The following is an 11746-nucleotide window of genomic DNA, read 5'->3' as shown; positions in this document are numbered from 1 at the left end:
AACTTTGTATTTATGTTATACCATTTACAGTTAAAACAGTATCTATTTAGAAAAAAAACCAGTAGTAGGTATTTTGTTGAATGATGTAAGGTGAATCAAAAGCCCATTTTTTGACAGTTCTTTTAAGGCAGTATACCGATGAACAATCTAACATGATGTAGGAATTTACATCAGACTGTCACATCAATAAGGTTTGATTCCACCACATTGTAGAAGATACCGGTTGAGCCAGATACAAGATGTTTTAAAAAATACTCCATTATGAAATATCACTCCTCCTGACCATCCTTATTAACTGATGCTGTAAGATATCAAAATTTGCTCTATACTGTTACTATAAGGTGAAAAATTAATTAAACTTTTCATAACATAATCCAAGAACAATGTAAAAATATAAAATGAATATGTGTGTACCATTTAGATTGAATTTTTTATTGCTTTCTTCAATCATTTTTCTTGCTCTGTGAATTTATTCCTTGTTTTTGGTCGAACTGTTCTATTATTTCAGTTTTATTCTTGTTTGTGTAAATATGTACTGTTTTATATACATACGAGGTGTGTGTGAAAAGTAATGAGACTAACTTCTTACTTACCAAAGTTTTTATTTTTTTCAAACAACAATATTATCCTCATCAAAGTAGTTCCCTTGGGCAGCTATGCACCAGCAGAGTCGTTGTTCCCACTCCTGGTAGCAGCGCTGGAAGGCTTCAACTGGTCAGTCACAGTCTTTTGAATGTTCTCCAGAGTTCCAAAATGACATCCTTTTAAAATATGTTTCAGTTTTGGGAAAAGGAAAAAGTCACAAGGACTCAAATCAGGTGAATAGGGGGATTGAGGAACCATAGAAATGTGTTTTGAGGTCAAAAAATTCTCTGATTGAAATGGCTGTGTGAAGCATCCACTTGTCTGTAATGTCTGGTCTCATGCGAATCACTCTTTTCCTGAGCCTTTCAAGGACACCTTTGTAAAACACTTGGTTGACAGTTTGTCCTGGAGGAACAAATTCTTTATGCACGATACTCCTACTGTCAAAAAGGCAAATCAGCATGATTTTGATATTTGATTTGCTCATTCAACATTTTTTCAGTTGAGGAGATGACGAAGTGTGCCATTCTTCGCTTTGTTTTAGGATTGTACTCAAATATCCAGATCACCTGTGATCACACGATTGAAGAATTCTTGGTCATTGTCAATCCTCTCAAGAAGATCAATGCACACGTTTCTTCGATTGTCCTGTTCCGTTGTGAGGTTTTTTGCACCAATTTTGCACAAACCATTCGCATGTCCCAATCGTCTGCCAAAATTTGATGTACATTGAAAGTGTTTAAATTTAACTGTTCACTCGTCATCCTTTTAGTTAAATGATTGTCTGATCTCACAAGAACCCTCACATGCTCAACATTTTCATTAGATTTTGAAGTTGAAGGTCTCCCTGAGTGAGTTTGATTTTCAACGTGTCTCAATCTTCCAAAAATGATTTGTGCCAGCGGAAAACTTGTGCTCTTGATAAGCAATGTTCCCCATAGGCCAGCATCAACTTTTCAAAGGTCACACTCATGGATTCCCAAGTTTAACACAAAACTTGATTGCACAACATTGCTCCATTTTCGTAACATACAACAAAAACATAACTTCACTGATGGCACTGTCAAAAATAATGTGTTGGCTGAATGGAGTTGAAACTTGTACTGACTCTTTGGAAGGTATGAACAAACCGGTCTAGCACAGACTGGTAGACACAGTGTTACCAATCTCATTACTTTTCTTACACATTATATATAAAAATTTTCATTATATTTTTATAAAAAAAATTTACAATTAGTAATTTTCAATTGACAAACAATTTCCAAAAAAAACTTTTGGACATAAATATTTTTAATAGAAATAAATGTGATAATTTTTTAATTTAATTTGAAATTATAAGTAGTTTTTAAATGTATTGGAATTTTTTGGGCAAAAAACCCTGGAGAGGCTTTGATATTAATAATTGTAATTAAAAATATATAGCTTCTAAAGAGGGTGTGTGTAAATTAAAATTGTATGATCACTACGGAAGGATTAAATAGCCTTTTTTCCCCCGTTTTTGAATACAATAATTATTTTTCCTTTTTTCAGTCCCAATATTTTTTTCCCTTTCCATACTATCTTAACTATCTCACAAAGGAAGTTGTCTGCATTTTCCTAAAGTATTTACTATCTCTACCTCAATTTACTTCTTGTTTTTTCTCCTTTTATTCTTCTCTTTGCTAAAACTACTTTTGGCAAATTATGATGTTTTCCAGGTTGTTACTAATCTTTTTTCCTGTAGTCTTTCTTCCAAACTGTAGTGCCATTAATAGAGTATCAATATCAGTTTATTTCATCAATTTCAACATTTGTTTCCTTTTACAGTCTAGGTACTGCAGTTTTCTTCACAATATGCTTTTTGAAGTCACTAGTGATAAAAATTTAAATTCATTATTGAATGATTAATGAAACTTAAAATGTTCAAACAAAAATTATTATAGACTACCTGACCAGAAGCCTATCATTATTCTTACAATTAAAATGGAAAATCTTTAAAACTAATATTATATTAGTTTGAAAGATTTTCATTTCAGACATGAAATTTCTATTAGACCAGAACGAAGGTATAAAATGTTTGTTGCAATTCCTCTCTTACAGTGGAATTAAGAATACGATTTAGTGATTTTGTCTTATTTAGGTATTTTATTTTGTATTTATTGTTGTTACCTGTCTATGTTTATTATTTATTGTTCCTGTTTATTTTTGTTCTCTATGATTTTTATTGTTTTATATAATACTACATGATAATGTTACTGCAGTCGTTATTGACTATAATTGTTGATGTGACTATATTAAAAAAAAATGAAAGAATTCATGGATGCAGTTTTATATTGTTTACTATATTTTAATAAGAAAAATAACAACTGATTTTAAAAATATAATTTATAGTTTATTTAAATTTATGTTATGCACTATTTGCTAGAAATTCTGAAATATTCAATATTTTTCTTTTAAAAACATTGGTTTTAGTACATACATACATACGCACACCATTGTCAACCATGCCAACTAAGATCTTTCATAACGGTTTTTGTTTCTTGTCTGGTTTCTTTCAAGGGAACCAGTTGTGCAACTATTGCATGTAGCAACAATTTTGTGTTAGAATTTTTTACAATTTGCTTACATAGGTTTGAGTATATATTTATACATTAATATGAGATTTTGCTGTTTCATTCAAATATATTATTCTGAGGCATGTTTTTAAAGTAAGATCCGTTTTGAATTTGCCGCCTATATCAAGTCAAGTGAATCTCCACCAAAAACTCAAAACACAAGGGAGAGAAAAATACAAGAAAATGAAAAAAAAATGGGGAATATATACAGAAATTGTTAAGCTGTTTATGAAAAATCGCAACTTTTTGTTCACTAAAAAAAAATACACTAACATGTCTATATTTTGTCATATGGTGTAACCTCAGGGTGCAGAAAATACTAGGATATGTATCAAAAGATTATGAAAAGCTGTTTAATAAATTGTACATATAAATATAATAGAATATGAATTGGATTCTGGTAGACAATGTAAGCACTCGTAAAGAAAGATGGCCAAGAAGTTCAAGATAAGTCTACATAATTTTGTTACATAAAAAGAAATATTCAATATATACTTTAACAAAAATGATATCACAACCACAAAAAAATCAGTTTTACCAAAAAACAGAATGATATAAAAAAATTTGAATAATACAAACTCCCAAAATCCAAAAAAATTGATATACAAAGAAACTAAATGCTGTTTGCTTTACTAATTGCCACTTCTCTAAAATGCAATTCTTTGCCTCAAATGCAGAAAAAAATATTTAATAAATTAAATTGTGGTTACTATTTGCTACTTCTCAAAAACACAGTTCTATGCTTCAGTTACAGAAAAAATATTTAATAAATTAAATTGTGCAAAACTTGAAAAATATTACAAAATTTCACTTGCCACAGAGCTGTTTCAAAATATAACAAACGACTAGTTAACAAATAGTGATTAACTGGTTTAGAAAAAACACAAAAAAACATGCAAGCTACTCAATTATTAAGAGCAACATATACTATAACAATTTTTAGTATTAATTATTTTGAAATTGAAACAGCCTTGGAGCGAGTGAAATTATATAATATTTTTCAAGTTTTTGCACGACTTAATGTATTAAATATTTTTTCTCTGTGTTTGAGCAAAGAATTGTGTTTCAGAGAGGATTGAGAGTAGCAAATAGTATTCAGTTTCCTTGTATATCAATTTTTTTCAGATCTGGGGGCAAAAAATTGTTTTTTCAGGAATACCTTCACACTATGTGTTTTTCAGGGGTTTGTATTATTCACCATTTTTTTAATATCATTCTGTTTTTGTGGTAAGGAGATTCACTAATAGTTTTAGTGTTATTTCAAATCAGTAGTCAACTGTAGCAACAATGATTTAGTAATTTTTAGTTGATTATTTATATATTCATCCATTTATAATGAGTGCTACAATATCTGATCTCAAAGTGTGGAGCACAAGGAGTAATCTGATTTCTCATACAAAAAAAGAATCCTGTGGCTGAAACTCACAGGAAAATTTGGGGTTGTTTACATTTCAAATATTATGAGCGATAGTAATGTTGTTCATTTTGAGAAGGGCAAACTTTCATGATGAAGAACGTAGCAGCTGGCTATCTGTGAAATTGAATGATTTGATAAAAATTGTTTTTGATGAAAACTATGTAAAAATTGCTTTTGAAGAGTCAATCTTTGATTTATGAAGTTTTGACTGAAAAATTGAGCTACAAAAATTTCTGCCAAAGATGTTAACTGACACACACACACTTGGAAAACATCTTGTGTGCATAAATTTTTGCAGCGTTATGAAAATGAGGGTGAGTGTTTGATTACACTGGATTATTTGAAACCTGGATTTCTTATTTAAAACAGATACAAATCACCAGTCAATGTGATAGCAGCATTCATCTTCTCTTGGCTATTGTTTTTTGGGTCAAAAAAAAAGGTATCTTGCTTGTCAAATTTAGTGAATGCTGGTAGTATTGTGTGCAAAATGTTAAAAATCTTAAAAGAGTTATAATAAAACAAATATGTGGGATGTTATCCATAGGATTTTGTTTTTGTATGAATACCTGAGCATACACGCCAAATGAGATGGTGAGGCAATTGGAAAAATTTTGTTAGAAAATCTTCGAACATCCACCCTATAACCATATTTAACTTTTAGCAATTACTTTCTTTTCCTTCACCTTAAACAGTGGCTTGCATCACAAACGTTTGACAATGACAACAAATTGAAAAATGATGTTATTGCGTGGTTTAAGTAGGTGGCGGTGGAATTTATTGAAAAGGGAAGAAGCTAATGAAACGCTAAGAAAAATGTGTTAAAAAAAGGCAGCTATGTAGAAAAAATAGTAAATAAATGTTTCTATGCGCAGTAAATTTGTTCATATTTTTGGTTTTGTTTTAATTTCAACACTGTTCCTTTAAAACACGCCTTATACAATGTGTGAAAGCTACATTTGGATCAATAAAAGAATGTGACATCGTACAGATATTGCAATCTTTATATAAAATCCTCTTGTGTAACTATTCACTTTCCCTCAAACACCAGCGTCAATCTTGCAGTTTGCCAGTGTTAACACCCATATATGGTCCAACCTCCTGACCACCACATACCTGAAAAGCTTTACAAACAACCTACAGATGGTATTCATATTACTGGAGAAGTGGTCAACTTAAGTAAAATCCTGGATAGAATTTCTGTCTTGTGTAGTACAAAGGTAGAGGAGCCCCTTACCAGTTTCACCAATGAATGAATTAACACTGTAAGCGACTCCAAACTGTGCTGCGCCAAACAAAAGGACTTTATGGGACTTTGCAGCACTTTATTTCCTTGATTTAATGAATCAACAATTCTTATATGCATATATTTAATCATGTCCTAACCAAAAGATCCAATGATCTTGAGTTAAAAGGAAAAGAGTTAGAGAAGTGTAGTAAAAGGAAAAGGTAGAAAAGAAGTGTAGGGTTATAAAGTACAATTATTTAATAAAATAAATTACATTATAATAATCAGTACAAATTTATTTATATGCTCACTGTCACTGGGGTTGCATAAAATTTTAACTAGAACTTATTTTCATGAATATTATAAATTCATTTTCAAGCTAATAAGATTTCCTTAAGATTTATATTTGCATTTTTAATACTGTTTTCATGGACCAAATCATTTCTAATGGTACTTCTTTTTCTTAACCTTAACATCATTTATTAATATTTCTTCATTATTTTTACTGTTTAATCATAATCACAATTAATAGCTTCATCAGTGTTAAATGTGCTAATTATTTTTTCATTTTCACTTTTATTTACTTCAATGCTGACCTTTCTGAGATCTGTTTACTTTGATTTATTTTTAACCAGCTTGCTAGGCCTCTATGATAACTCTACTATTGCAATGTAAACTGTTAATTTTTAGTTCCTACACAGCCTTCACAGTGACAACTTAAATGGTTCTAGGGCATGCAAGTCTTTGCCGTACTTCCATCTCTACAGGCAATCCTTCATGCTGTTGCCAACGAACCATAATGATGGATAAGGAATCGGAGAGTGTGGGTAATTTTTTATTTTAACAAATAAAGAATTGCATTGAATTATTTAATTTGGATCATACATAAACTGGATCCAATCAGTAATTGTTGCAGAAGTACAGCAAGTTATAAAAACAGTACTTTATTATTAAAAAAAATATATAAACCACCAAACAACCAAATCTATCTACAATGTAAAAAAAATTACAAAATAACTGATTTATGAAAATATTTCTGAATTATTAATCTGATATTTAAGCACCCTATTATAATAGCACTTGTTATAGTAATTGATTACAGTTAAGCATTCATTTGTTGTATTTATAATACCCTTCTCCAGTTTTTGCACCAAGTTTACCTTGTTTTACAAGCTCTTGCATAGACTTTAATGGTTCAAAAAGAGGGTTGCTAGGAAATTTCTTATGCCAACCTGTGAATACATTAAAAAGATTATAAGTATAAAAATACAAATAAAACATACATTTTCATTTAAGCTATTTGGTGCTGTATTAAAAAAAATATGTTCACAAATGTTTCATTACTACTGTTACCTTCAAACGAAAATTTGATTCCAAATACCACCAATTACGCAGAAAAGTACTAGATTTTTGTCAGCATGTTCAGGATCTCAATCAAATTTTACTAATTTTCTAAACAGCATCACATTTTTATAATGAAGTTTAACTACAGTAACAAGCATAATTCTCAAGGATTTAGACCTTCGTATTTTCACAGGCCCAAAAACTACCATTAACAAAGCCATTTGTAATCATAGCTTTACAGAGTATCGACTTACAGTTACATAATTTGACAATTTCTTTTTACCATACTTCTGCTGTAACTACTTAATAATTCTGAAATGAATTTGCATCATCATTAGCTCTGAGGATTGCATTTCTTGTAGGTAATGTCATTGACATCAAAGAATGTAATGATCATTGAATTCTTATTAGTTTATACATGTCGAGTTGGTGACTTCATTGTGGAAACACGTGTTGTAATTGCTCTGCGTTTTATATAGTTTTGATTGGGTTTTTTGGTTATTTTAACGGATATGGACATTGATTATTGTTGGATAGTATTTATTGGATATGGACACAAAATTTTATGGCAATCTGATACAGAATACTCTTTTTATTACATATTTTCTGAGAATAAAACATTTTTGGTTATAATGATACTTGAAGCTAAGCTTGTGATAATATAGTGAGTTATCTAGTGGACTATTTGGGGTTGTGATCAGTATTAGTGATGTTGGGACACCCCAAGGTTTTGAACCATTGTGGATAAGTAGAATTGCGGTATGTGTAAATACAGTGATTTATATATATTTGAGTTTATACATATCTAGGCTATATAAGAGAGAAAATTTTCAAAGTCCTACTACTAGCAAGTTGCAACTGGCTTATGACGTAGGCTGTTTACTGGTAAACAAAAAAAAACTTGTAAAATTTTTTGTAGTTATACTTGAGCAAAATTTTTCTAAGTGTTGAGGCCAATTGACCACCTTTTTCCTTATAACTCCCACCCCATACCTCCGATCCCCAAACTACCCAGGATCATTGTGCCCCGGGTCCTTCCAGACCCCCTGACCCTTTTCCATCCTTAAATTTTTTGAACCTTTTTTGTGGTTACATTTTTGAATCCCCCCAAAAAAACTTTTTGGACCCATTCCCCCCAAAGTTTTTGGGATTATACAAACTACCTACCCCTTCCCACCGATCCCACCTTTTGGACTCCCCTCAAACCTAGGCTTGTGGGGTATCAAAATACTAGGGATTTGAAGCAGGTATGACAAAAATATCAGATCTGGCGTAGGTCGATTCCCATGAAGAGGGGACTGATCAAAGTACTTCCTGGGCTCCTGGAACACTGCAACGTAAGGTTACTGACGTTAAAAGAAAAAAACGTATCTGACAGGTGTCTTCTGAAGAGGAGACAGTGGTTGGCTTTATGGAGCTAACTAAACAGTTAGGATTAGCTATTTTGACGTTGAAGCAGAATTACGGGTGTGTGAATTTACAACCATGAGAATAGGGTGACTGCAATATATAGTGGATTAAAACAACTGTCAGCGGTGTCTTTGCCATTAACGGTGGTCATGCAGACTGATCCACACAAGGAATCAGACTTTGGGGACATATTGGAGCGAGAATTAACTGACACAGAACTTCTAGATCTACTCCCGTGTAGGTGGCTGTCAGTGACATTGAACAGAATTAAGACAGCTCAAGACACTTGCTGAAAATGGTGACGACACATATCATTTTATTGACTTGGTCAACAAGCAGAAGATGGACGATGTTAATTCAAGAGTGCCAAAATTTAAGACAGGCGATGTCGCTAGAGATGTTTTCTTCCTCATGGGAGAAGATGTGAAATCAGCTCAGCGCAATAAGTTTAGGATTTTCTGCAATAACAAGGGCAGTGACCATGAGACATCGGCTACTCTTCTGAGGTCGTTAAGGCGCGTTTTGGCAAGGTTAGCATCACCAGTGTTTGTATTGCTCAGTGGACCGGTTTGTATGGTGGTGAGAAAGATGCTAGTGTATTTGTTCAAGAACAGCAAAGAACTAGCGGTGGTTGTGATTCCTGGGTCAATGGAAACATCTGGCTAATCAAGGTTGAGATTGGCCTCAGCTTGAAAGATCAACTCCCCCAGTCGATGACAGCAGAGTAGTTGTGGTACGGGCACAGGGCAAGTCATGTGCAGAATTACTAAAGACCATGAAATCATCCGTAACTAAGGAAGGTCCTTTCCTTAAGGAAAGGAAGGAATGATGAACTCCAAGTAAGAATTAAGAGCTTGCAGAATGCGGAGCAGTTCACTGCGGCCCTCAGAGATAAAGTGATGGAGCTGCAGATAGATATGTGTATCAGAGGTGATAGGAGAGCGGTTGTCCACGTCAGAGATGTAGATGTGCAGACTACTGAGCATGAGATATCCGAGGATATTGCTGAAGTTGTCAGTAAGCATAAAAACTTTTGATTAACATCAATTAGGAGAGCGTATGGCGACACACAAAACATGACTGTCATCACGTTTTACAGAACAGCCTGTAAACTTATACAGAAAAGGATAAAAATTGCTTGGGTTCACTGCCGAGCTTATATCAGGGAAGAAAGTTATCGATGTTACAAATGCTGGAGCTCTGGGCACAGGAGTGCTGAGTGTCAGGGTTCCAATTTGTTATAACTGCGGGAGGCAAAGGCCACAGATTAGGGAATGCCGTGAAGGAAAAAGATGTCTTGACTGCAATACTGTAGATCACTGCACAGGAGGTACAACGTACAGCTCAAATAAAAATGATTAAATTGGTTCTAACTAATGCAAATTGTAGTATTCTCTCTCACAATTTAGTGGGAGAAATGGCAAGGGGTTTCAGGGCAGACATCCTCGTAACAACAGAGCCTAATAGATTTACTGCGGCCACAAGCATTTGGTGTTCAGATAAGATGGGCGACGTCGCCATCCAGAATCTAAGCGGCAAAAGCAGCTGGCAGTTGTTTCATTATAGAGGAGATGGTGTGATAGCAGTAGAGTTACCAGAAGCCTTGTTGATTGGGGCCTACATCAGCCCAAATTGTGAATATCATGAGTTCGAGGCATTTATGGGGAGACTACAAGACGTCATAGCCGGATCGACCAAGAAGACAATCTTGATAGGCGACTTGATTTGTAAAACTGTAGTTGCTGGCAGTTCTTATACGAACAGAAGAGGCGAAGTCTTTTTGGAGCTTATGAAGATGAATGGTCTTTATTGTCTAAATGACCAAACACCGACTTATGAGGCAAGAGGGCATACTTTGGTCCTGGACTTGACGATTTTGGACGGTAGGTGAGATCACACCAGATGTAGTTGGAAGGTTCTTCAGGATGAGACAGCATGCAATCATTTCGCTACGCTTCTTGAAATTGAGGAACCACAGCTTTGGATGGTTCCCTCGCAGAAGCCACTGAGGTTGTCGCAGAAACAAGTGGTAACAGTGGTCCAAATGTGTAAGACAAATCAGCAACGGGAGGAGATTATCATCGGAGATCATCCAGGATGTGATAGTTCATGGGATTTCGCAGATCCCACAGAGCAATAACAGATTTCACCCGGTTTATTGGTGGATGGAGCGAATTGCACAGATGAGGTGGGAATTTTCAGCATTTACAATGCCAAAAGCAGCAATTAAGAATAGCTGGAGGGGTTGATTACAAAGAGGCTGCAAGAAGTTCATTGAATTTTGAGATCAAACAATCAAAGATAAACAATTGGCGAGAACTTTGTGGTGAGCCTGACTCTGATTCCGTGGGCCTATCAGATAGCTATGAAGCGGTTTGGTTGGCACCTACCTGTACTCACGGAGGATACTGCAAGACAATAAATAATTCCCTTGGGAAAGGAGTGGTGCTCCAAAATATATTGACTGTGACCGAAAGCGCTTCACCCAAGACGAGGTAACCGTGGCTATCCTCCAACTGAAAGATAAAAGAGTCCTGGGCCTGATGGCATACTGGCCACAGTGATTAAGGGATTAGCCAAAAATGTCCCATGGGAAATAACAGACATTGCCAACTATGGATTTGAGAATAGGTGTTTTCCAGTGCTGGAAAAATTCACGATTGGTGTTCCTCCCTAAACAAGGTGGTGACAAAGTGAATCCAGAGTACTGGCCGTTATGCCTAATAAACAATATGGACAAGGCTATTGAGAGGATGCTCGTGTCCCGTGTGATAGAGGAGCTTAATGCGGGTGCGGGCATGAAAATCAGTATGGCTGTTGGCAGGGCTGTTCCACAGTGAAGGCAATATGGAAGGTGGTGAATTGGGCTGCCCGTGAGAGACAGGGGACCAAGCAGACTAGAAAAATGCCAACGTTAATTCTGTTAGACATGTGCAATGTGTTTTGATCACTAACATGGGATTCCATCATGGCTGCGCTAGCAACAAAAGGAATTAGTGCTTATCTCAGGAAACAGATCACTAAATACTTGTCTGACAGGTGGATTGTTGCGGACACCCAGAGTGGAAGGCCAAGGTTTCAGATCTTTGGAGGCGTACTGCAGGGTCTGGTTTTGGAGCTCCTGCTCTTGCTCTGGCTTCTAGTGTATGATGGTGTGCTCAGTCTACC

At 34.7% G+C, this 11746-nt stretch overlaps 1 protein-coding gene across 1 annotated transcript in view; it reads right to left on the bottom strand.

The window, feature by feature from the left end:
* Nucleotides 1–6679: 6679 nt before the first annotated feature.
* The window catches only part of LOC142331420 (hydroxyacyl-coenzyme A dehydrogenase, mitochondrial-like), a 53589-nt gene continuing 48522 nt past the window's right edge, over nucleotides 6680–11746 (bottom strand). The window contains exon 8 of the mRNA XM_075377311.1: nucleotides 6680–7056. Coding sequence (XP_075233426.1) covers nucleotides 6935–7056 — 122 coding nt within the window. The 3' untranslated portion in view covers nucleotides 6680–6934. The remainder of the gene's footprint in view (nucleotides 7057–11746) is intronic.

This window comes from Lycorma delicatula, chromosome 1 (assembly GCF_047948215.1).
Source record: "Lycorma delicatula isolate Av1 chromosome 1, ASM4794821v1, whole genome shotgun sequence".
Lineage (NCBI taxonomy): Eukaryota > Metazoa > Arthropoda > Insecta > Hemiptera > Fulgoridae > Lycorma > Lycorma delicatula.
This window is presented reverse-complemented; position numbering and strand designations above follow the sequence as displayed.